The sequence below is a fragment of the Pristiophorus japonicus genome, chromosome 4 (assembly GCF_044704955.1).
Source record: "Pristiophorus japonicus isolate sPriJap1 chromosome 4, sPriJap1.hap1, whole genome shotgun sequence".
NCBI lineage: Eukaryota > Metazoa > Chordata > Chondrichthyes > Pristiophoridae > Pristiophorus > Pristiophorus japonicus.
In genome coordinates, this window is record NC_091980.1 from 214,161,664 (window position 1) to 214,189,278 (window position 27,615).

A 27,615-nucleotide genomic window follows, 5' to 3' on the forward strand; every position below is an offset into this window, starting at 1 on the left:
TGTGCGACTGAATGGGTTGGAATATATTCAATGGTTGCTTTTAACTTGGCCCTGGTCCTATATGTAGGGTGTGATGATCTGTTTCTGTATTTTGTTGGATATCTCTGTGTAAGGCCTTGGTCTTTGTCCCGAGCTTCTCAGTATGTTGACCAGAGTGGGGTAGGTGACAAATGTTATTGTTGCTTTACTCATGTCAGCTTTTGACTAGTGCCTTGGGGAGGTGCCAGGTATGCCAGATTGAAGAAAGAGCTGAGGTACACAGGTGTAACTTCAGTGAGGTACATACCTCTTGCGATGCTATAGAGCACAGCTAAGGTTGCCTTTTTTGAAGTGGTTGGAGGCCATATTTTTTAAATTTACAATGCAACCTCTGACCAAACTGTATTTTCATCAGAGTAGTACGTAGAAAAATCTCAAATATGTAGATTCTTAATGAAAATTATATTTCTTTTATTGATGGCATGAAGATTCCTTCTCCCTAAATCTCTCCACCTCTCGGTCATCCTTTTTAAGACCCTTCTTTGACCAAGCTTTTAGTCACCCCTCTTAATTATCTCCTCCTTTGGCTAGTTGTCAATTTTTGTCTGATTACGCTTGGGACGTTTTGCTATGTGAAAGGCGCCTTATAAATGCAAGTTTCTGCGAAACATTGCTTGATTTTGAATTTTTAAAGTTCATTTCTATGCAAAAAAAAAAGTGGCGTTGGAAGACCTGCAGAGGGAGAGCTTGAGCTTTGAAGAAATTAAAACTGCCCTGTAGTTTCAATTTTTGCAACATAGTGGTTTTGCAATGGAAATAATCAATTATGAGGATGGGTTGCATGGACGAGGCTTGTAATTCCCTTTAGTATAGAAGATTAAAGGGTGATCTAATTGAGGTGTTTAAGATGATTAAAGGAATTGATAAGGTATATAGATAGAAACTATTTCTTCTGGTGGGGGATTCCAGAACAAGTGGTCATATCCTTAAAATTAGAGCTAGGCCGTTCAGGGGTGATGTCAGGAAGCACTTCTTCACACAAGTGGGAGTAGAAATCCAGAACTTGCTCCCTAAAAAGCTGTTGAATCTGGGGGTCAATTGAAAATTTCACATCTGAGATTGCTAGATTTTTATTAGGTAAGGGTATTAAGGGTTACGTAACCAAGGAGTTAAGATACAGATCAGCCATGATTTAATTGAATGGCGGAACAGGCTCGAGGGATGAATTGCCTCCTCCTGTTTCTATGATCCTAATTGTAGAATTACAGCACAATAGGAGGCCATTTGCTTTATATCATCCCTATTCTGGAGCTAACTACTCTAATCCCATTTCCCTGCCCTTTCACTGTATCTTTTTTACATTCTTCATTTTCAGATATTTATCCAATTTCTTTTTAAATTATATAGTATGTGCCTCAACAGCCACTTGTGATAAAGTAGTCAATTTTCTAATAGCATTCCCCTTAGATGTACAAGGCTTAACAGGATTCATTACAGGCACAAACTGATTTAATCACTCTGGCACACTATTAGTGCACCATCCAACTCTGCCAAAGGGCTGTTTTTACATAATTATTTATGAAGTTATATTATTGTTAAATGTATATGCTGTCTGACCTCATACTGCAGTCACATTATGAATGGGAAAAGATTCAGTTATTTGCATGTAATTCTGATAGTATTGTTAATTGAAGCTCATGAGATTAATGGGACAGTGACAGCACTGGTACAAAATTGGCTGAGGGACAGAAAGCAGAGAGTAGAGGTGAAGAGTTATTTTTCCAGACTGGAGGAAGGTATACGGTGGCGTTCCCCAGGGATCAGTATTAAGACCACTGCTCTTTTTGATGTTTATTAATGACCTGGACTTGAATATACAGGGTATAATTTCAAAGTTTACAGATGACATGAAACTTGGAAATGTAGTAAACAATGAGAAAGGATAGTAACAGACTTCAGGAGGACATAAACAGACTGGTGAAATGGATAGACATGTGGCAGATGAAATTTAATGCAGAGAAATGTGAAGTGATACATTTTGGTGAGCAGAACGAGGATAGGCCATATGAACTAAATGGTACAATTTTAAAGGGGATGCAGGAACAGACAGACCTGGGGGTGTTTGTACACAAGTCTTTGAAAGTGGCAGGACAGGTTCAGAAAGCTGTTAAAAAAGCAAATGAAATCTTTGAACTAAAAACAGAAAATGCTGGAAATACGCAGTACTGTCAGGCAGCATCTGCGGGGAGAGAAACCGAGTTAGCGCTTCAAGTTGATGACCTTCGGTTAGAACTGAAACAAGTTCGAGCTGTAACGGGTTTTAAGCAAGTAAAGAGGCAGGGAAAGGAGGGAGGGGACGGAAGAACAAAAGGGAAGATCTGTGATAGGGTGGAAGGCAGGAGAGACTAAAAGACAAAAGGGATAATGTTGCGAGGCAAAAGGAGATGGTAATGGCATAAGTAAAAGAACAAAAATGGGTCGAGAAGAGGTGTAATTGGGAATAGCAGAATCAACAGCTGCCATCCGAAAAGCTGGGGTCAAAGGTTCTGATCTGAAATAGTTGAACTCAATGTTGAATCTGGAAGGCTGTAAAGAGCCTAATCAAAAGATGAGGTGCTGTTCCTCGAGCTTACATTGAGCTTTATTGGAACAGTGTAAGAGGCCGAGGACAGAGAGGTCAGTGTGGGAGTAGGACGGAGAATTAAAGTAACAGGCGACCGGAAGCTCGCGAACAGAACAGAGGTTTTCTGCAAAGTGGTCACCCAATCTGCATTTGGCCTCCCCAATGTAGAGGATTCCGCAATGTGAGCAGCGAATACAGTATCCTAAATTGAGAAAAGTACAAGTAAATTGCTGCTTCACATGGAAAGGAGTGTTTGGGGCCCTAGATGTTGGGAAAGGAGTAAGTGAAAGGGCAGGTATTGCATCTAATGCGCTTGCACGGGAAGGTGCCGTGGGAAGGGGAAGGGTTATGGGAGTGATTGACGAGTGGGCCAGGATGTCACGGAGGGAACGATACCTTCGGAGTGCTGAAAAGAGAGGGGAAATTGTGTTTAGTGGTGGGATCACGCTGGAGGTGGCAGAAGTGCGGAGGATGATCCGTGGAATGTGGAGGCTGCTGGGGTGGGAGGTGAGGACGACAGGAACCCTATCGTGGTTCTGAGAGTGAGGGGAAGGGGTGAGGGCTGAAGTGCAGGAAATGGAACGGATATGGTCGAGGGCCGTGTCAACCACGGTGGAGGGGAATCGTCGTTTGAGGAAAAAGGAAGACATATTGGAAGCCATCATCATCATAGGCAGCCCCTCGAATCGAGGATGACTTGCTTCCACGCCAAAACGTTCACAGGTGTTTCAATGAAGGACCTAATATTCCAGGTCCCGAACTAAGTCTTGAAGGGTGGAAGATGCCTGTGTGTGGATTTTTTTAACGTGTAGTGGCCGTTGCACACCAGCCACCACACGGGCTTGACCGAGCTAGGTCCAGTGGCAAGGGTTATCCAAGACGACTGGAGACCTGCTCTGCTGCACGGACCTAGTGCGCACACATATCACAGTGTGGGCTGGCCCGTGCTGCCCCATTGCCCTCGCCACCCCCAGAGGCGATGGACACGCTGCGCAGCGCCAAATTCGAATTATACATCGGGAAACTTTGGCAAATTATTTCCGCCGCATTTCTGGCCTTGAAAAACGGGTGTAACTCTGGCAATACACCAGAATCCAGGCTTGGGGAAAATTGAGCCCTCTGAATTTCAAGTCAGTATCCAGGTTGTCTTGTCGAATGATGTTTCTGACTGAGTTATATTAATTTACATGGAATATTATTAAAAACTTTTATGTCTGTTCCTAGACATCTTTAAATTTCCAATATTGATTTTCTAACAGTGATATACAGAGATCAGATATGCGCCATCGCCCCAACCCTCTTCTCAATCTTCCTCGCTGCCATGCTCCACCTCACAGTTGATAAGCTCCCCACTGGAGTGGAGCTAAACTACAGAACCAGTGGGAAACTGTTCAACCTTTGCCAGGCCAGATCCAAGACCACTCCAACCTCTGTCGTCGAGCTACAGTACGCGGAAGACGCCTGCGTCTGCGCACATTCAGAGGCTGAACTTCAGGACATAGTCTACGTATTTACCGAGGCATATGAAAGCATGGGCCTTACACTAAACATTAGTAAGACAAAGGTCCTCCACCAGCCTGTCCTCGCCGCACAGCACTGCCCCCCCAAAAATCAAGATCCACGTCGTGGCCCTGGACAACGTGGACCACTTCCCCTATCTCGGGAGCCTCCTATCAACAAGAGCAGGCATTGATGATGGGATCCAACACCGCCTCCAGTGCGCCAGTGCAGCCTTCGGCCGCCTGAGGAAAAGAGTGTTTGAAGATCAGTCCCTCAAAACTGTCACCAAGCTCATGATCTGCAAGGCCGTAGTAATACCCGCCCTCCTGTATGGCTTAGAGACATGGACCATATACAGTAGACACCTCAAGTCGCCGGAGAAATACCACCAGCGACATCTCCGCAAGATCCTGCAAGTCCCCTGGGAGGACTGACGCACAAGCATTAGTGTCCTCGTCGAGGCCAACATCCCCAGCATTGAAGCACTGACCACACTTGATCAGCTCCGCTGGGCAGGCCACATATTCCGCATGCCAGACACGCGACTCCCAAAGCAAGCTCTCTACTCAGGACTCGTCCATGGCAAACGAGCCAAAGGTGGGCAGAGGAAACGTTACAAGGACACCCTCAAAGCCTCCCTGATAAAGTGCGACATCCCCACTGACACCTGGGAGTCCTTGGCCATAGACCGCCCTAAGTGGACGAATGCATTCGGGAGGGCGCTGAGCTCCTCGAGTATCGTCGCCGAGAGCATGCAGAAATCAAGCGCAGGTAGAGAAAGGAGCATACAGCAAACCAGGCTCCCTGCCCACCCTTTCCCTCAACGACTATCTGTCCCACCTGTGACAGAAACTGTGGTTCTCGCATTAGATTGTACAGCCACCTAAGAACTCATGCTAAGAATGGAAGCAAGTCTTCCTCGATTCCGTGGGACTGCCTATTATGATGATGACTCCGTATACAGTGCAATATAGGAACAGGAGTAGGACATTTAGCATCTGGAGTCTTTTCTGCCATTTAATTAGATCATGGGTGATCAGTACCTCAAGTCCGTTAACCCACCTTTGTTCCATATCTCTTGATACCCTTGCCTTGCAAAAAATCTGTCGATTAAAGTCTTCAAAATTTCAATTGACTTGGTATACACAGCCTTTTGGGGATTGAGTTCACGATTTCCTTCACCCTTTGTGTGGAAAAGTGCTTGTTGATTTCACTCCTAAATGGCCTTGCTTTAATTTTAAGATTATGCTGTCTTGTTCTGAATTCCCCCAACAGCAGAAATATCTGTACCTACCCTATTGCATCTCATTATCATTTTAATCACCTCAATTAGATCATCCCTCAACCTTGTAAACTCGAGGGAATACAAACCAAGTTTATGTAACCTTCGGGCCGCCCATTTAAAACTGAGATGAGGAGAAATGTCTTCTCTGAGGGTTGTGGATCTGTGGAATTCGTTGCCTCAGAGAGCTGTGGAAGCTGGGACATTGAATAAATTTAAGACAAAAATAGACAGTTTCTTAAACGATAAGGGAATAAGAGGTTATGGAGAGTGGGTGGGGAAGCGGACCTGAGTCCATGATCGGGTCAGCCATGATCGTATTAAATGGCGGAGCAAGCTCGAGGGGTTGTATGGCCTACTCCTGCTCCTATTTCTTATGTTCTTATGTCATGAAAATTTAACCCTTTTAGCCTTGGTATAGCTCAGGTGAATCTGCACTGTACCCTTTCCAAGGCCAATATATCTTAGCACCCAAAGCTAAACACAGAGGTCCGGATAGGGTTTGATCAAGGCTCTGTACAAATGAACATAAGTAGGTGCAGGAGTCGGCCATATAGCCCCTCGCGCCTGCTTCGCCAATAAGATCATGGACGATCTTCTACCTCAACTTCACTTTCCCGTCCAATCCCCAGATCCCTTGATTCTCTTAGGGTCCAAAAATCGATCAATCTCAGTCTTAAATATACTCATCCACAGGCCTCTGTGGTAGAGAATTCCAAAGATTCACAATCCTGAGTGAAGAAATTTCTCCTCATCTCATTCCTAAATGGCCAACCAATATCATGAGACTATGATCCCTAGTTCTAGACTCACCAGCTAGGGGAAACAGTCTCTCAAGCCCTCTCAATGAGATGAACTGATGCATAATTTTTTAATTCCAACTCCCTTGAGATAAAGGTCAACATTCCATTAGCCTGTTTGATTGCTTTTTGTGACCTGTGCAATAGCTTTTAGTGACTTGTGTACATGGATATTTACACAACTCCTAGTCTCAGCATTAAGAAAAATAAAACAAACTTTTCATAATTTAATCCTAAAAGTTAGTCCTAATAACCCCAATAGTCCGGTCTATCAATGCTGACTTTACTGCACTTCTGCCCTCTAGTATAAAGCTTAGACTTTATTCAGAGAAATCTGTTCAATTCCCAATAATACTGCAGGTATTCTAAATCTGCATTCAATTCAAATAATGCAAGGTTGTATGAAGTATATAAATCGCAGAAGATCTAGAAAAACTTTACTTAACTGTTTAGGATTTTTATAAAATATTTACCGGTGTTGAAATTATATCTTGAAACCCATACTGAAGTAATTTAGTGCCATGTTGCACAGTAGTTGGTTAATTTCTCGACTAGCTATATTTTCCCTTGTGTTTTCATCTGATTTTTCTTCTTTTAAAACAGTGCACTTTCCCCAACACTGGAGGTCGTGTGATGTTGTTCATTGGGGGACCAGCCACACAAGGACCTGGAATGGTTGTGGGTGATGATCTAAAGACACCCATCAGGTCTTGGCATGACATTGAGAAAGACAACATTAAGTATATGAAGAAAGCCATGAAGGTAAATATTATACATATCTTTTCCTAAATAGGAACATAGGATTGGGAGTCGGCCATTTAACACGTCAAGTCTGTTCTGCCATTCAATGAGATCATGGCTGACCTGTGACCTAATTCCATATAATCTTCTGTTGCCCCATATCCCTTAATACTTTGAACGATCTGTCTCTAATTTTTAGGCTATGTCCCCTTGTCCTGGACTCCCTAACCAGCAAAAATAGTTTCTCTCCATCTACCCCAGCAGTTCCCCTTAATATCTTGAAAACTTCGATCAGATCACCTCTTAACCTTCGAAATTCCAGGGAATACAACCCTAGTTTGTGTAATCTCTCCTTGTAATTTAACCCTTGGAGTCCAGGTATAATTCTAGTAAATCTACACTGCTCTCCCTCCAAAGCCAAATATATCTTTCCTAATGTGTAGTGAGTGCCCAGAACTGTTCACAGTACTCCAGGTGTGGTCTAACCAGGGCTTTGTATAGCTGTACCATAACTTCTACCCATTGTATTCTAGTCCTCTAGATATAACACCCAGCATTCCATTAGCTTTTTTGATTATTTTCTGTACCTGTCCATGTCATTTTTAATGATCTATGTACATGGACCCCATAGGGAACGGTAGCATATAAGGGTTAAGTTACAGGACTAGTAATCCAGAAGCCAGGACTAATGATCCAGAGACGCAAGTTCAAATCCCACCACGTCAGCTGTGGAATTTAAATACAGTTACTTTATTCCAGATTTTTATTTAATTATCAGTATCAGTAATGGTGACCATGAAACTATCGGATTGTCGTAAAAACCCATCTGGTTTACTAATGTCCTTTAGGGAAGAAAATCTGATGTCCTTGCCTGGTCTGGCCCATATGTGACTCCAGACCCACAGCAATGTGGTTGACTACTAACTGCCCTCTGAAATGGCCTAGCAAGCCACTCAGTTGTAACAAACTGTTACAAGAAGCAATGATTAAAACCAGATGGATCACCCAACATCGACCTCGGCACCAGCTACGGACATGACAATGGCACACCTAATTCAGTCAACCCTGCAAATTCCTCCTCACTAACATCTTGACTTGTGCCAAAATTGGGAGAGCTGTCCCACAGACTAGTCAAGCAACAGCCTGACATCGTCACACTCACAGAATCACACCTTTCAGCCAATGTCCCAAACTCCTCCATCACCATCCCTCGGTATGTTTTGTCCCACGGGTAGGACAGACCCACCAGTGGTGGTGGCACAGTGGTATACAGTCGGGAGGGAGTGGCCTTAGGAGTTCTCAACATTGACTCCGGACCTCATGAAGTCTCATGGCTTCAGGTCAAGCATGGGCAAGTAAACCTTCTGCTGATTACCACCTACCTTCTGCTGATTACCACCTACCTCCTGCTGATTACCACCTACCTCCTGCTGATTACCACCTACCTCCTGCTGATTACCACCTACCTCCTGCTGATTACCACCTACCTCCTGCTGATTACCACCTACCTCCTGCTGATTACCACCTACCTCCTGCTGATTACCACCTACCTTCTGCTGATTACCACCTACCTTCTGCTGATTACCACCTACCTTCTGCTGATTACCACCTACCTTCTGCTGATTACCACCTACCTCCTGCTGATTACCACCTACCTTCTGCTGATTACCACCTACCTTCTGCTGATTACCACCTACCTTCTGCTGATTACCACCTACCTTCTGCTGATTACCACCTACCTTCTGCTGATTACCACCTACCTTCTGCTGATTACCACCTACCTTCTGCTGATTACCACCTACCTTCTGCTGATTACCACCTACCTTCTGCTGATTACCACCTACCTTCTGCTGATTACCACCTACCTTCTGCTGATTACCACCTACCTTCTGCTGATTACCACCTACCTTCTGCTGATTACCACCTACCTTCTGCTGATTACCACCTACCTTCTGCTGATTACCACCTACCTTCTGCTGATTACCACCTACCTTCTGCTGATTACCACCTACCTTCTGCTGATTACCACCTACCTTCTGCTGATTACCACCTACCTTCTGCTGATTACCACCTACCTTCTGCTGATTACCACCTACCTTCTGCTGATTACCACCTACCTCCTGCTGATTACCACCTACCGCCCTGCCTCAGCTGATGAATCAGTACCCATCCATTTTGAACACCGCTTGGAAGAAGCACTGAGCAAGGGCACAGAATGTACTCTGGGTGGGGGACTTTAATGTCCATCACCAAGAGTGCTCGGTAGCACCACTACTGACCGAGCTGGCTGAGTCCTGAAGGACATAGCTGCCAGACTGGACCTGCAGCAGGTGGTGAGAGAACCAACACGAGGGAAAAATCTACTTGACCTCATCCTCACCAATCTACCTGTCGCAGATGCATCTGTCCAGTCCCGTCTTCACACTGAGGACACCCTCCATTGTGTTGTTTGTCACTACCACCATGCTGAATGGGATAGATTCAGAACAGATCTAGCAGCTCAAAACTGGGCATTTGCAGCAGAATTGTATTCCACCACAATCTGTAACCTCATGGCCCTTCACTCTACCATTACCATCAAGCCAGGGGACCAACCCTGGTTCAATAAGGTGTAAAAGAGCATGCCAGGAGCAGCACCAGACGTACCTAAAAATGAGGTGCCAACCTGGGGAAGCTGTAACAGAGGATTACATGCATGCTAAAAAGCAGAAGCAGCATTCTATAGACAGGGCTAAGCGATCCCACAATCAACGGATCAGATCAAAGCTCTGCAGTTCTGGCACATCCTGTTGTGAATAGAAACATCGAAACATAGAAAATAGGTGCAGGGGTAGGCCATTCGGCCCTTCTAGCCTGCACCGCCATTCAATGAGTTCATGGCTGAACATGCAACTTCAGTACCCCATTCCTGCTTTCTCACCATACCCCTTGATTCCCCTAGTAGTAAGGACTTCATCTAACTCCTTTATAGAAACATAGAAAATAGGTGCAGGAGTAGGCCATTCGGCCCTTCTAGCCTGCACCGCCATTCAATGAGTTCATGGCTGAACATGGACCATTAAACAACTAACGGGAAGAGGAGGCTCCATGAATATCCCCATCCTCAATGATGGCAGAGCCTAGCACGTATGTGCAAAAGACAAGGCATTTGCAACCACCTTCAGCCGGAAGTGCTGAGTGGATGATCCATATCGGCCTCCTCATGAGGTGCTTACCATCACAGAAGCCAGTCTTCAGTTGTTGTTGGTGATGCTGGTGTGCCTAGTGATGTTGGTGTTGGGACTAATCGTGGTGGGATTCTGAGGACTGAGGTGAGATTATTTCAAGGGTACCGAATCTGATGGAATAGATGGCAGGTGAAGTTGAGATGACAGAAGCGATCTGTCAGTGGTGAGAGAGGCTGCTCTAAGGAGGTGACACCGAATAGAGAATTCACTGCAAAGACTTCAAACCTCCATAGAGCTGAAACATGCATTCCAAATCCTGAAGATTCCAGTTTCTAAAATTGGAAATTGAACAGCCGTGAAATGGTAGCTTTTATACCACTTCTTCAGCTGTCAACTAGTTAAACCAATCCAGAGTTGTTGAGACCCCGACACACTTGCTTGTCGTGATCCTTGAGGGACGGGAACCTCGTAAAAAACTTGGTAAAATGGTTAGCACCTGGAAAAATGCTGCTTAATGGCTTTAAGCAGCTTTTTAACTGTCTCAATTGCCAGACACGATGCTTAGTGCAGGCAGAGCCGGCACTTGGGAAATTCACAAAGAGGCAGGTTCAGAGCAGAATTCCGCCCTGCTGTCAATCAAGGCTATTTTGACAGCAGGCCTGCCTCCAAACTCACACTCGCAGGGCTCGTACGATTCCGGCCCATCATTCAGAGTTCAACTCCAGCAGTAACATCCAGCCCCACTAACTGGGCAGAGATTACGGCTGCCTCTGCCCCCCCTGCAATCAGAGATAAAGATGCCGTGCCCAAACACCACTGAAGTGACAAATGGTCAAAAACAAAGGAGAGAGTGCGCACAAACCTAAGTAAGAAAATGGAAGATCTCAAGCAGTAAAAGCAGCACCACCCCTACGGATCAGAGATTGTGGACCCCCTGAAGCATTAAACCCTTTTCATTGATGAAAATAGCAAGGAACAACTCCCCACCACCATTGAGCTAAAATCATTGTGCCCATACTCCTCCACTAATGCACCAGCAGAAATCCCTTCATTAACACCTTCCCCCACTGTGCAGAAATACAGCCATCAATGCCGACTGAGCAGAAACAACCACAACAATGTCCTCCCCACTCCCCAGTAGTAAGGCCAAAGCCCAGCTCCACCAAGCTGAAATCGATACACCTCACATTTGAGTAGAAATCAATACGAAAACCACTCACCCTGAGAAATCTGACACTGCCCCCGCCCCCCCACAGAAAGGCTGCCAGAAAACTATTTCAAACAGAAACTACACTACAAACCTCATAACCCCCACTTGCCCTTCTGAGGACAAACTCAGGAGTTCCCCACTTCCAGCCCAATGAAAACAAACGTGCCTTCCACTCCATCCTCACTGCGGACAAAGACAACCTTCTCCTTCCCCCACCCCATCGAAGGAAAACCAAGCCAGCCCGCTTTCCCCACTAGAAAAATATCCCCCCTCCAGTGAACTGAAGCTTGTCCCCCACAAGCTATTAATATTCCTGTCTCAGTGAGCAATGTTCCCTCTTCATTTTTTGCAGGCCCACACAGTCCCTTTAATGGGCTGCACAGCCATTCAAAATTCTGTGCATGCATGTTTTTTTTCCATTTAAATCTTGCTCGCCGGCTGCGCGGGACCTGCAGAGCACTGTGCAGCCGCGCAGTTTAAAGGGAGCGTTGTCTGTGAGCAATAAATGCCCCCACCCGTTGAGAAGGAAATTTCCCTCACCCACTGAGGAACAACTTGTGTCTCTTCTCACCCAGAAATCGCAGCACCACACCCCATTCTGAGTTGCAAACCTTCACACTGTAATGGCTCTCCCACCAACAAAGATGGAATTGGCCACTGGCTGAGTGCAGCTCACCCTCCCATTGAGATGAAAACTGACCCTAGCCCAGTGCCATCCAACCCTTTCCCATTCACTGTTGCCTCCCTCTTTACCACTCTGTTCAATGCACCACCTCCTCCCGTTCCTCTGCTTCCCCTCTTCATCCTCTTCCGCCTCTCTCTCCCTATCCCTACAACCAACATCAACAACAACTTGTATTTGTATAGTGCCTTTAACGTAAAACATCTCAAGGCACTTCACAGGAGTGTTATCAAGCAAAATTTGACACCGAGCCACATAAGGAGATATTAGGGCAGAGGACTAAAAGCTTGGTCAACGAGGTAGGTTTTAAGGAGTGCCTTAAAGGAGAAATGAGGAAGAAAGGCCGAGAGGTTTAGGCAAAGAATTCCAAAGCCGAGAGCATAGGTAGCTGAAGGCACAGCCGCCAGTGGTGGAATGATTAAAGCCAGGAATGCGCAAGAGGCCAGAGTTGGTGGAGCGCAGATATCTCTGAGGGATGTATGGCTGGAGGAGGTTACAAAGATAGGGAGGAGCAAGGCCATGGAGGGATTTGAAAACAAGCATACAAATTTTTAAAATCAAGGCATTGCTTAACCGAGAGCCCAATGTAGTCAGCAAGCACAGGGTTGATGGGTGAACCGGACTTGGTGCAAATTAGGACACGGGCAGAGTTTTGGATGAGCTTAAGTTTATGGAGGGTGGAAGATGGGAGACCGGCCAGGTGTGCCTTGGAATAGTCATGTCTAGAGGTAACAACGACCTGGATTAGGGTTTCAGCAGCAGATAAGCTGAGGCAGGGGTGGGGTCGGGCGATGTTCTGGAGGTGGAAATAGGCATTCTTAGTGATAACGCAATTATGTGGTCGGCAGGTCACCTTGGGGTCACATACAACACCATGGTTACGATCAGTCTGGATCAGCTTTAGACAGTTGGCAGGGAGAGAGATAGAGCCAGTAGCTTGGGAATGGAGTTTATGGCAGGGACCAAAGACAATGGCTTTGGTTTTCCCAATATTTAATTGGAGGGAATTTCTGCTCATCCAGTCCTGGATGTCGGACAAGCAGTCTGACAATATAGAGACAGTAGAAGGGATGAGAGAGGTGGTAGTGAGGGAGAAGAGCTGGGTATCGTCAGTGTACATGTGGAACCTGACGTGTTTTCGGATGATGTCGCCGAAGGGCATGTAAATGAGAAATAGGAGGGGCCAAGGATAGAGCCTCGGGGACCCCAGAGGTAGAAACATAGAAACATAGAAAATAAGTGCAGGAGTAGGCCATTTGGCCCTTCGAGCCTGCACCGCCATTCAATAAGATCATGGCTGATCATTCCCTCAGTACCCCTTTCCTGCTTTCTCTCCATACCCCTTGATCCCCTTAGCCGTAAGGGCCATATCTAACTCCCTCTTGAATATATCCAATGAACTGGCATCAACAACTTTCTGCGGCAGGGAATTCCACAGGTTAAAAACTCTGAGTGAAGAAGTTTCTCCTCATCTCAGTCCTAAGTGGCCTACCTCTTATCTACCCCTGATTCTGGACTTCCCCAACATCGGGAACATTCTTCCTGTATCGAACCTGTCCAGTCCCGTCAGCATCTTATATGTTTCTATGAGATCCCCTCTCATCCTTCTAAACTCCAGTGAATAAAGGCCCAGTTGATCCGGTCTCTCCTCATATGACAGTCCAGTCATCCCAGGAATCAGTCTGGTGAACCTTCGCTGCACTCCCTCAATAGCCAGAACGTCCTTCCTCAGATTAGGAGACCAAAACTGAACACAATATTCCAGGTGAGGCCTTACTAAGGCCCTGTACAAATGCAGTAAGACCTCCCTGCTCCTATACTCAAATCCCCTAGCTATGAAGGCCAACATACCATTTGCCTTCTTCACCGCCTGCTGTATCTGCATGCCAACTTTCAATGACTGATGAACCATGACACCCAGGTCTCGTTGCACCTCCCCTTTTCCTAATCTGCCGCCATTCAGATAATATTCTGCCTTCGTGTTTTGCTGCCACCCAGTTTAGTGTCATCTGCAAACTTGGAGATATTACATTCAATTCCTTCATCTAAATCGTTAATGTATATTGTAAAGAGCTGGGGTCCCAGCAGTGAGCCCTGCAGCACTCCACTAGTCACTGCCTGCCATTCTGAAAAGGACCCGTTTATCCCGACTCTCTGCTTCCTGTCTGCCAACCAGTTCTCTATCCACGTCAGTACACTATACCCCCAATACCATGTGCTTTGATTTTGCACACCAATCTCTTGTGCGGGACCTTGACAAAAGCCTTTTGAAAGTCCAAAATGCACCACATCCACTGGTTCTCCCTTGTCCACTCTGCTAGTTACAGCCTCAAAATAATTCCAGAAGATTCGTCAAGCATGATTTCCCTTTCATAAATCCATGCTGACTTGGTCAGATCATGTCACTGCTTTCCAACTGCGCAGCTATTTCATCCTTAATGATTAATTCCAACATTTTCCCCACTACTGATGTCAGACTAACCGATCTATAATTACCCGTTTTCTCTCTCCCTCCTTTTTTTAAAAAGTAGTGTTACATTAGCTATCCTCTAGTCCATAGGAACTGATCCAGAGTCGATAGACTGTTGGTAAATGATGACCAATGCATCCACTATTTCTAGGGCCACTTCCTTAAGTACTCTGGGATGCGGACTATCAAGCCCCGGAAATTTAGCGGCCTTCAATCCCATCAATTTCCGTAACGCCTAATATGGATATTCTTCAGTTCCTCCTTCTCACTAGACCCTCGGTCCCCTAGTACATTCGGAAGGTTATTTATGTCTTCCTTCGTGAAGACAAAACCGAAGTATCTGTTCAAATGGTGCCCGTTATAAATTCACCTGAATCTGACTGCAAGGGACCTACGTTTGTCTTCACTAATCTTTTTCTCTTCACATATTTATAGAAGCTTTTGCAGTCAGTTTTTATGTTCCCTGCAAGCTTCCTCTTGTACTCTATTTCCCCCCTCTTAATTAAACCCTTAGTCCTCCTCTGTTGAATTCTAAATTTCTCCCAGTCCTCAGGTTTGTTTTTTCTAGCCAATTTTTATGCCTCTTCCTTGGTTTTAACATTATCCTTAATTTCCCTTGTTAGCCATGGTTGAGCCACCTTCCCCATTTTATTTTTATTCCAGACAGGGATGTACAATTGCTGAAGTTCATCCATGTGATCTTTAAATGTTTACCATTGCCTATCCACCGTCAACCCTTTAAGTACCCTTTGCCAGTCTGTTCTAGCCAATTCACGCCTCATACCGTCGAAGTTACCTTTCCTTAAGTTCAGGACCCTAGTTTCCGAATTAACTGTCACTCTCCATCTTAATAAAGAATTCTACCATATTGTGGTCACTCTTCCTCAAGGGGCCTCGCACAACAAGATTGCTAATTAGTCCCTTCTCATTACACATCACCCAGTCTAGGATGGCCAGCTCTCTCGTTCGTTCCTCGACATATTGGTCAAGAAAACCATCCCTAATATACTTCAGGAAATCCTCCTCCACCGCATTGCTACCAGTTAGGTTAGCCCAATCAATATGTTGATTAAAGTCGCCCATGATAACTGCTGTACCTTTATTGCACACATTCCTTATTTCTTGTTTGATGCTGTCCCCAACCTCACTACTACTGTTTGGTGGTCTGTACACAACTCCCACCACCGTTTTCTGCCCTTTGGAATTCCGCAGCTCCACCCATACCGATTCCACATCATCCAGGCTAATGTCCCTCCTTACTATTGCATTAATTTCCTCTTTAACCAGCAACGCCACCCTGCTTCCTTTTCCTCTCTGCCTATCCTTCCTAAATGTTGAATACCCCTGGATGTTGAGTTCCCAGCCTTGGTCAGCCTGGAGCCATGTCTCCGTGATACCAATTACATCATATCCATTATCTGCTGTCTGCGCAGTTAATTCGTCCACCTTATTCCGAATACTCCTCGCATTGAGGCACAGAGCCTTCTGGCTTGTCTTTTTAACACTCTTTGTCCCTTTAGAATTTTGCTGTAATGTGGCCCTTTTTGATTTTTGCCTTGGGTTTCTCTGCCTTCCACTTTTACTATTCTCCTTTCTATCTTTTGCTTCTGCCTCCATTTTATTTCCCTCTGTTTCCCTGCAATAGGTTCCCATCCCCCTGCCATGTTAGTTTAACTCCTCCCCAACAGCACTAGCAAACACTCCCCCTGGGACATTGGTTCAGACCGTCCGGTTTGTACTGGTCCCACCTCCCCCAGAACCGGTTCCAATGTCCCAGGAATTTGAAACCCTCCCTTTTGCACCACTCCTCAAGCCACGTATTCATCTGCGATTCCTACTCTGACTAGCACGTGGCACGGGTAGCAATCCTGAGATTACTACCTTTGAGGTCCTACGTTTTAATTTAGCTCCTAGCTCCCTAAATTCGTCTCGTAGGACCTCATCCCGTTTTTTACCTGTATCGTTGGTACCCATGTCGGAGTGGGAAGAGAAGCCATTGCAGGTTATCTCTGGCTATGACTGGATAGATAAGAATGAAACCAGGAGACTGCAGTCCCTCCCAGCTGGACGATGGAGGAGAACACTCCACTTTGCTTCCCCCTCACTACTTTACTTTCTCCCTCATCCTTGTCTTCCCCTCTACCTCCCTCCCCCTCCCTCCCACCCTCACCATCTCCAACTACTCCCTACCTCCTCACTGAATTAGCAATTGTTACGTATAGTTTCCCATATTTCAACGTTTTTAAAGGAAAATAGTAGAATACATTGTAAGGGGGCGCTACATTTGAAACTAGTTCAACAATGAAAATACGTTATATTTAGGATGTTGACTCTATGACCAATTATAACTAATGACCATAATTTAAAAAAAATGTCTATTAGCGAGAAAAAATGTTGGTTGGACCAAACAGCAGTATGTTGTTCTTCCTGTGCACATGCCCATTTTCTCAACTCCGTGCTCACATTCATGCTCTTCTTACATTATTCACTCAACCCTACTCCAATCATCAGTGTCGAAAGTAACAAATAAGATGGAGGTAACAACAGGTTCTGATGACTAGTTTATGATCTTAGTGCTTCAATGAGTAACGTTCTTATAAAGTAATCCAACCATCTTTTACTTTGTATAGTAGATATAGTGGCATTAGTTATGTCTAAAGTACAGACTTTTCAAATGACTGTATACTGGATAATTCAGTATTATAGTAACTGTTCAAATCAAATTTAGGCAGAACTAATCAATAGTTTATTTTTTGTACCAAGCTTAGTATGTGTAGGAGATTTTGAGTTGGTTTAATATTTGTCAATATTTTATCCTTCACTCTTAATGTAGCACTATGAAGCCTTGTCAAATCGAGCAGCAGCAAATGGCCATGTTATTGATATCTATGCCTGTGCATTGGATCAGACTGGGCTCAATGAAATGAAGTGCTGTCCAAATCATACAGGGTGAGTACACGCTATGTGGTGTATTTGAATCAAAATACTAATCCTTCAGTGCCAAAATTAAATCTTAATGCATAAAATGTGAAGACTGTAAAGGTGCAAGTGTAGTGAATAAATTCTGTTAATTTTTCTTGACTCTGTGTTTGGGCTGGGTTAGTCCAACAAATGTGATGCATTACAACTTTCCAAGCAAAATCTATCTCTCCTCAAGTCGCTATTCTACTTTTCCTTTAAATTTTTGCTGTGTAAGAAATAAGATTTGTTTTGGAATTAAAGTTAAAAAGAGATTAACTAAGATTCTCAGGAAAAGGATTAAATTCCTACCAAAACATTTCTCTTACTGTTATTTTCTGTTTAAACTAGAGTTTTATAAAGGTTTGATGTTTTAGTATTGCAAGGTGCAGATGATTGTACTGTTACAGATTTAGGCAATTGGAAAATATGTGAAGGGTATATGTACATACTGATGGAGAGACTTTGAGGGGAGTTGCACCTGGAGTACTGTGCACAGTTTTAGTCTCCGTAACCAAGGAAGAATATACTTGTCTTCGAGACGTTGCAAAAAAGGTACACTAGATTGATTCCTGCAATGAGAGGGTTGTCCTAAGAGGAGAGATTGAGTAGAATTGGCAAATACTCTCTGGAGTTTAGAAGAATGAGAGGTCATAAGAACATAAGAACATAAGAAATAGGAGCAGGAGTAGGCCGTACAGCCCCTCGAACCTGCTCCGCCATTTAATACGATCATGGCTGATCCGATCATGGACTCAGGTCACCTCCTTGAAACATATAAGATTGGTAGAGGGCATGACAGGGTAGATGCAGAGAGGCTGTTTCCCCTGGCGGGAGAGTCTAAAACTAGGGGGCATTGGGTCCAAATTTGGCCAGTACAGATTTCTGGCGCACTCACCAGAGGTGTGTCACTTTTGTAGAACACCAAGGGTGCCAAAAATCTTCAGGCCGAGGTTGGCCGTTCCCCAGCCTCTCCTCCATGGTGGCGTAGTGTGGCAACTGGATTCGGGGACGGAGCCAGGTCCTGGCGCTGAAAATAGTGCCGGGCCCTCTGCACATGCGCGCTAGAGTGTGCGCGCATGCGCAGTAGCTCCTAGCCCCCAGAATCTGAGTGTGTGGGAGGGACCGACGCTCGCCATCCCTATCCCGGGCTGAGTGGCCTGCCACACAGGCATTGCCTTCCCGGGCTGAGGGCTACAAGAGGCAGGTTGGTGGGGGGAAGATTTCGGGCGGTGGGAGGGGAAGGGAAAGAGTTTTGGGGGGGTGGGGGGAAGAGTTTTGGGGGGTGGGGGGGGATGAGTTTTGGGGGGGTGGGAGGGGAGGGGAAGAGTTTTGGGGGGTGGGGGGGGTAAGAGTTTTGATCCGGATTGGGGGGGAGGTGGGGGAAGAGTTTTGATCCAGCGCGGGGGAGAGTTGGGGGGGAGAAAAGAATCTTCAAAGATTTTCCAGTACTTTAATATCTAGCTATCTTTACTAAAAATATACTCAGTTTAATCAGGCTGATAGCACCTACACCCTGTCCAGTCTCGCTGCTTGGGATTTGAAAAAACTAGCATTCCTATCATAACACTGTCATTTGGAGGCTACCTGCGCTGATCTCTTAACTCACCGCAGGGTTTTTCAGAACGTACAAAAGTGGCCACTTACTCTGGCCTAACTTAGTTTGGAGTAAGTTTTAGCTGGCTAAACTTGCTTAACTGGCCAAAACAGGCGTAAGTGGCTGGTAATGCCCCCTTTTGGAAAAAGAAACTGAACTAAAAAAAACCTAACTCACTTACACTGGAGCAACTTAAATGGGGAGAATTGCGATTTTTTTTTAAGTTACTCCAAAAATATCTAGTTGCTCCAAAAAAAATGGAGCAACTCCTAGGGAAACTTGGGCCCAATTGTCTCAGGATAAGGGGTCAGCCATATTGGACTGAGATGAGGAGGAATTTCTTCACTCAGAGGGTTGTGAATCTTTGGAATTCTCTACCCCAGAGGGATGTGCATGCTGAATTGTTGAGTATGTTCAAGACTGAGATCGATCGATTTTTGGATTTTAAGGGATCTGAGGGATGTGGGGATAGGGCGGGAAAGTGAAGTTGATGTAGATGATCAGCCATGATCTTACTGAATGGCAGAGCAGGCTCGATGGGCTGTATGGCCTACTCCTGCTCTTATTTCTTGTGGGGGTTCTTGTGTTTGCAGCTGTTCTCTGTTTGGAGTCTGATGCAATCTTAGTCTGTTTTCAGACTTTACATAAATCTTACCATGTTCTTTTAAGGTTTTAATTCTTAACACGTGTGCTTAAGCAAGGCGTGTACTTTTTTCTCTATGCGAATCATGTAGATTAAGGTGCATCTTTAAAACCGTAATTTTGTTTTTTAAAAAGCCTGTAAATTTAATACGAGATTAACGTTTGAGCATAGGATTATTATTGAACTGGTAATCTGTAATTAGCTGTTGCCATGTGATCAGTATCGAGGATTAATTTCAAATGAAGTATTATAAGTTTTTCATTGTATTGTCCGGATCAATATTTTTTTAAAGGTTGGTACATATGTACCCTTCTAACTTAGTTTTGAATTTTGATTGATTGGAAAAACAAAGCATCTTAGTTACATCTTCGAAGACAAGCTCCGAAGTACCCAATGATGACATTCTTGATCTCACCATTTCAAAGTCTGCTTTGGGTCACATTTTTTCTTCTTGTTTTATCTATCGCAGAAGTGCCTAACCTCTTGGTGCTCCCCTCAAGGTGTGATTGGAGCACATGGTTTGTGTATCCCTTGGTATTTCTTATTTCTCCAGATATCACTTAGTCTCAGAAAATTGTTTTGCATGTCAGTGTGGTTTTTGTTTCAAGTTGTTTGCTTTATTTTGTAGGAAGCATTAAATATCCAATGTTGTATTAATGAGGTGTAAAAGCTGGCGGAGATTATAAATTGCACATTTAACCTATTGGGACTGAACGACTTGGGGACGCAATTTGCGGCCCCTTTGGGTGCGTACGAAGTGCGCGTGCAAGTCTCAGGTTTAGGCATGCGAAGCTCATGCGCGAAAACCCAGAACATGCGATCTGTCAAGAATTCTCTTGACAGATCATACAAATCCGAAAAAAAAGGGTCTCAGCGGGCGGAGAGTTGTGCCCAGTGAATGCCCTTGAAATTCTTATGCCCGGTAAAAGCAAGCGTAAGGCCTGCTTTTACCAGTGTAAGAGTTTTAAGAAATAGAAAAATAAAATTTTATCAACTTTATACATTAAAAACCCTGTCCAATAAGGTAAGTTTATTTTTAGTCCCGTTAAAACATATACAATTTTTAAAAAAAGTTACACTTTGTTTAAAATATTTAATTCAATGACTTTTTGATTAATTTTAAATGTCATGTTTTTAAAATGTATTTCATGTGTTCGTGTATTTTTTAAGTGATTCCCATTCATGCTTATGGGAATTCCTTTATTAGTTGGGCCGGCCCACGTGATCCCAGGAGTGCTTGCGAACCGCATGCGTCCCGGGATACGTGGACCTCTACCCGCAGGTACCCAGAGAGGCCCAGGAGCGCGAATTGACGAACCTCCCGGACTACCAGGTAAATTTGTAGATTTTTTTGAAGGTCGGAGGCATCCTAGATATTTTATTGACTCGGGATGCTATATATTTTGAACATGTGGAATAAGTTTGTTTTGCTGCAGATCTGATTATCTTCATACAACATGTTGGGTTTTAAACATGCAAAATTTTTAAATGTATGTGGATGTTTTCATTTGTATAGATGTGTTGTAAATTTTCTTTCAATTACATCCCCTCTCCTTGCCTCTCAGTCTTATTGTAAACCTTTGTGATCGTTCACTGGTTCAGCCTGCAGCTATTGTGAATGCAGCTTCTTGCTCACCAAGCAATGAAAGAGCAGGACCTTTTCGGTATAATTTCTTTGCTTCTCTTCACTATAATTACTCACACGTATCAAATATGCCTACTGGAACATGCTGAAGCTTGAATACCAACATGTCTCCTGGAGCAAACCTGAGCATCAATGCCACTACAGTGGGATTTGAACTCTGACCTCCCAGTTGACAGTGCTCTTGTGTTGTAGTTAGCAACCAAACTAACATTTGTATCTGATTTTACAATCTTCCTTTTAAAAATCAGTATGTATTTTTCATGTATTCTCCCATTTCATTTGTGGAAGAAGATCATGTAACTTTTTTCCTTATCTTTTCTTCAGGGGTTACATGGTGATGGGGGACTCATTCAACACATCTCTATTTAAACAAACCTTTCAGCGAGTGTTTACAAAGGATATTCAGGGGCAATTTAAAATGGCTTTTGGAGGCACACTAGAAATTAAGGTAAAAATAGAAATGTCTTCATTTTATTACTACAAACTGTGATTGGAAGCTGCCGCCCTGAATTTTCAAGATTTCTGAACAAATATCAGATCACCTCAAAAGTTCTTGTATTCCACTATTGGAGTACAAAATGAAGTCCATTTTTAGTCCATTAGTTGAAAAACAAAATGACATTACCAAGCAAGGTTACACTTTGATCAGAATTTCTACATAATGTGAATTGCTAGGAATGGTACAATGAAATGGAACTGGATCATTTTGACTGTGGCTATTTGCTGGCCTAGAGTAGATTTAAACTATGATTATATTTTGCATAAGTCAGAAGGAACACATTTATGTGATTCATGTATATCCTTCGGTTCTAAGTTTTTTGTAACAGGAATTATTTTTATGTTTTTGTATCACTAATAATCTTGTGGATCGTGTTCTTTAATAATGTTGCAGATTACACAGTAGACGCCTGTGTTTCAATTGGACATTCCCTGCTTTGAACACACAGGATTTAGTGAAACAAAATAAAACCAAGACATAATTTGCCAAGTCTTAACTTTTTTCAACAAAAATTGAGATGTTCATATTAAATTTGATGTCTTAAAACATTTTAGTGGTGCAACTTGTGTCACAAACAGGTATTAACATCAAATAGCTGAGAATTTAAAATCTCTGTAAAATGAACTCCAGCAGTAAGTGTCTGATGCATGTTTTTCAAGACTAATTTGTTCTATTCAATTAGTTTATTATAATTGAGTGAATAGGAATGTGGAATTGACCACACAAAGGCCCCAAGTTTCCACACGCGGCAAAACAGGTGCCCCTCCGAGTTGGGTGCCCGTTTTTCGCGCCTGAAATAAAACGCGCTATTCTCGAGCGCTTTGCAGCTCGATGTCAGCTTGGCACGGCACCCGGGGGGCGGAGCCTACCACTCGCGCCGATTTTGTAAGTTGGAGGGGGCGGGTACCATTTAAATGAGTTTTTTTCGTGCCGGCAACCCTGCGCATGCGCGTTGGAGGGTTCGCGTACGCGCAGTGTGAAGGAAACATTGGCACTCGGCCATTTTTGTAGTTCTTTGTAGCTGTTCAATTTTTAAAATTTTTTAATAAAACCACATTGCCCTCCCATGATCAGCACTGAGGCTTCCTGCAGCCTTCTCCCTGCCTCCCCCCCCCCCCTGCCGTCGGTCGGGCCCTCACTGCCTCCCCCCCCCCCCCCCCCCTGCTGTCGCGAACGGCTGCCTCAACTTGTGAGGCGTCCTGCAGCCTTCTCCCTGCCTGAAACACTTTCACACAGGTAGGAACATGGTTTATTTAATCTTTTCTTTGCTTATAAATTTTTATTCAGGTTGGAATTATTTGTATAAGTATAACTAAGGATTTATTGTAGAATGTAATGACTTCCCTTCTCTTTCCCCCCCCCCACCTCGTTCCGGACGCCTAATTTGTAACCTGCGCCTGATTTTTTAACGTGTAGACAAGGTTTTTTCAAGCCTACAAAAATCTTCACTTGCTCCATTCTAAGTTAGTTTGGAGTATGTTTTCACTGTGGAAACTTTCAAACCAGGCGTCAGTGGCCGGACACGTCCCCTTTGGAAAAAAAAATTCTGTTCAAAAGTGAAACTGTTCTACCTGACTAGAACTGCAGAAAACTTAAATGTGGAGAATTCCGATTTCTAAGATACTCCGTTCTCCACCAGTTGCTCCTAAAAATCAGGAGCAAATCATGTGGAAACTTGGGGCCAAAATGCTGTGTGCAACATAGTTATACTTTCAAATTTTCTGCGTATAATGTTCAATGTAATCTCAAAAAAGGCAACTTACTCTACTTTTTTTGAGTAAGAATCATAGATATCCTTTTAATCTAAAATCTATATCTGTTTTGCTGAAAATCCTGAATCTGAAACATACAATATTACTTACTTACAATAATTGCAATGTCCGCCTCAATTCTGCAAGCGATGGTATAAATCTTTACACACAATGGTGTACCAGAAGTTAGTAGAATTGTCGATACATTTTTTAAAACCTAAACATTTCAGTTATTTTGCTTCTCACATATGGTTGTACAAGGGATAATATTGAATGAAAGAATATAATTTGACATTCTTATTTTGAAATTGGACTTGGAAAGTTTATTTTAATGAATTTTGGATGCCAGTTTCAATGCTTCACAAGGAGAATTATTACATACAGAATATATCCTCAGCATTCTTAGCCGAGGATCAAAACTGTTTCTAGAAAAAATTTCAAACCCCAGTGTGCGTGGATGGTGTATAATTTTTTTAACTTCATTTCTTCCAAAGACATCAAGGGAAATAAAGATTTCTGGAGCCATTGGACCCTGCATATCACTTTGTGCTAAAGGACCCTGTGTGTCAGAAAATGTGAGTGGTATTGTGTTTCTATCAATTTTTAATTTAAGGATGATGTTACAGAAATCTAGGACTAATTGTACAGTTCTCCAAATGAATTGCAGCACGGCATCACCTGTAGTTAGACATAAAACAATCTTATTTATCTTTCATACTGAAATATGAAACTGGCAGTGGATTTAGCCTGACTGCAATTAAAGTAATAATATGACAACAAGTTTGTACTGGGCTTCACCCCATTTCTAAATCTAGAAAGGGAAAAAGCTAGTGCAAAAACAAGACCAGCACATTAGATTTGGGCTGATTTTAGAAGGTGAGAAGTGAGGTGGAAGGAGAAATTGACACACATGATTGCAGAATAAGAGGGATGTTTTTAAAAAGATATTGCAAAGGTACAGAATATATATATTCCATTTAAAAAAAAAAGGATATTGCTGGGAGTTTTCGGGACCGAACTTGGTGGATTCACCGCCCACTGCCACCGAGTTTTCTGGACGGTCTCCCCTCCTTGCGAGTTTGGTGGAGGCCTCCTACTGGTTGGGAGGGAAGGCCGTGGGAACCGCCCGCTGGCGTGCAACCCGCGTAAGTGTCCTCCTGCAGAGCTGCCAGTTTGGTCCAGGTGGGAGTCCGCTACAGCAGGGGAACAGACCACCGTGTGGAGACCGGTCTAACCTCAACGGTAAGTAAGAAGACCTGCAAAAAAAGGTTAGTAAGCTGCTTTATTTTTTTCCAGCGATTCAGGATGGGGTCCCCTGAAGGTTTTCCAGTGTTTTTTCCTCAGCGGTACGTTGCCGAGGATTGCATTTGCTGCCGAGATTGGGAGCTGCCGCCCATATTCAGGGCGTAAGTCACTTTTTTGTCGCCGGGCGGTCTTTCCAGGACTTTTTCAAGAAACTTCCACCCGAAAGTACCGTCAGGATCTCAGCGGTGCTCTGGGCGGCACTTTGGTAGAATTTAGCTTCCACCAAGTTCGGGGCCTTAGACTGCTTTGGATAAATAAAGAGGTTCGAAACTATTTAAAACCGTAGTGAGGACTATAATAATAAAAGAAGCTAAAGGAGAATTTAGACAATAAGAAAATAAGTTAGCAGCAGGGATAAGGAAAGCTACGAGGGAATATGAAGAAAGAAATAAAAGAAAAATCAAAAGAAATATGTATTAGTAAAAAGAGAATTGTTTAAAAGCAAGGTAGGACCCCAGAGAAGAAAGGATTGTCAGTTTGTAGAGAATGATCAGGCCTGCTGGGATACATCCTCGGGTTCTGAGGGAAATGAGGTAGGAAATTGCTAGGCCCTAGAAATTATATTTCAAGGTACTATTGAGTGTGGATGTATGCTGGAGGACTGATTGGACAATTTAGTATCCATTTTGTCAAAAGGGAGATGCAGATAATCCATATAATTGCAGGCTAGTTAGCTTACCATCTGTTTTAGGGCAAACATTAGAACTTTTAGTTGAGGATGAAATTACCATGTATCTCGATAAAGAGAAAATGGTTAGAAGTTGCCAGCACAGATTTTAAAAGGGTCTATTGTGTTTGACAGAACTTCATCGAATTCTTTGAGGCGGTAACAGATGTGGTAGATGGGGGAAATGCAGTGGATGTAGTGTAAATGGACTTTAGGAAAGCACGGTATAACATTGGAAATTACTAGAGAAGATTAAGGAATGTGATGAGTTGAAGTATAGCAAACTGGATGAAAAATTGGTTAAAAGGGAGTAAACTGAGAGTAGGAGTTGAGGATATTTTCTCAGAGTGGTGTCCCACAGGGTTCATTTCTGGGACCACTTCTGTTCACTGTGTATATCAATGATTTGGCTATAGGCTTAGAGGGAGTGTAACTGAAATTTGCAGATGATACCAGGTATAGTTAATTCTTTAGAAGATAAAGGGTATTGAGATATTGAGAAGATGGACAAATAGGCTGTACAACAGCAGATGGCATTCTATGTCAGTAATTGTGAAGTGATGCATTTTGGTAAAAAGAATAACAGCATTACAAAAATACTTTGAATGGAAGTAGGCTCAGTGCTGTGGAAGAGAGGAACGATTTTACTAAAAGTCCAAAAAGCATGATTAAATTGTCATAACAGGAACTAGGCATGACAAACAGGAAGGTTGTAGAATTTTAATATATTACACAGGTAAAAAATGATGATCATAGCTAACAATTTTTGATAACCTTGTTCACAGGAAATTGGAACAGGTGGTACCTGCCAGTGGAAGATCTGCGGTCTGGATCACAATACAACCCTTGGTATATACTTTGAGGTTGTGAATCAGGTATGTGAAAAATGAATTGTCGAGATCTGGGGCTGGAAATTCATCAACCTTCCGCTGCTATTTTCGGTGGTATTTCGTCGCTTTGGGCGGAAAACGGTGTGGCGGGAAATTCATTGAAGTCTTCCGCCGGCGGTTTTGAAATACCGCTGGGGAGCTGACCGTCGGCGTGCAAGACTAGAAAAAGCGCATTCCCCGAATTTGGTCACAGCGGTCACCCGTAGAAAGGGTTAAAAAAAAACGCAGAGGAAAAACATTTCGGTGCAGCCCTTGGAAACAGTGGTAGGTATGAAAACCTGCAAAAAAGGTAACTTGAAGTTTATTTTTAAATTCTTTTACAGCGATTCACTAGAAAAGGGTCCTGTGAATGTTTTACGATTTGTTTATTTTTTGGAAAAGTATTTTTTGTGTTCCCCCCCCCCCCCCCCCACCCTCCCTAGGCCCAACTCGCAGCGGTATCGACCTCGGAGAAAAGTTGCAGAAAATTCACGATTTACGCCGTGAATCTGTGAAACGCCGATTTTTCTTGCCGGGCAGAATTTTCCCTATTTTTTTCCCAAATCTTCCGCCTTGAAATCATAGCGGAGTCATAGCGATTTTCTTTGACGGCAAACCGGTGGTAGCGGTTTTTCATGAATTTCCAGCCCCTGGTACCTACTTCCCATGATCACTGCTCCTAGTACTCTCCTACCCCAGTACTAGTAACCCCAGAAAGCTTCCACTGTACTCCCTGATCCCGACATTACCTGCCCAACATTGTCACAATGTGGGAACCCCCTCTCACCACTACCACACACCATTCCCTCTGTTCCCAGATGCCAGAAACCTTCCTCTCGCTACTGCCACACCAGAGGACCTCTCTCCCTAATTCCCCAATTCCCCAATACTAATGCACATTTGCGACCTACCTGGCACCAACTTTAAATGTATTCTGGGCTTTTAAAATCAATTGCATAGGTAAACAAACATATAATTATAATCAAGGCTTTGGTTTACAATTTCCAGCCAAATGTGGACCTGATTCTGGAATTTGATCTTGACAATATCACTAACAGCATCACAATACCTGCGGGAGAACACCGACGGCAGATCGGGGCCATAAAAGGAGCTGCGAGCGGAGGCCCAGGAGCAGCGTGGAGGCATACCACTTTAGGGAGTAGCACGAGCTGCGACGGCAGCGAAGAGTGACGTCAGCAAGGTCCAGGTCGGTGATTGGAATGTGGG

General features: G+C 43.8%; 1 protein-coding gene across 1 annotated transcript in view; it reads left to right on the plus strand.

Annotated features, from left to right (window-relative positions):
• Positions 1 to 27,615, plus strand: part of sec23a (Sec23 homolog A, coat complex II component) — a 132,851-nt gene that overhangs the window by 24,977 nt on the left and 80,259 nt on the right. Inside the window, exons 5-9 of the mRNA XM_070877892.1 lie at positions 6,740 to 6,946; positions 17,288 to 17,403; positions 21,622 to 21,745; positions 24,042 to 24,122; positions 26,305 to 26,394. Of these exons, the coding sequence (XP_070733993.1) occupies positions 6,740 to 6,946; positions 17,288 to 17,403; positions 21,622 to 21,745; positions 24,042 to 24,122; positions 26,305 to 26,394 (618 nt within the window). The remainder of the gene's footprint in view (positions 1 to 6,739; positions 6,947 to 17,287; positions 17,404 to 21,621; positions 21,746 to 24,041; positions 24,123 to 26,304; positions 26,395 to 27,615) is intronic.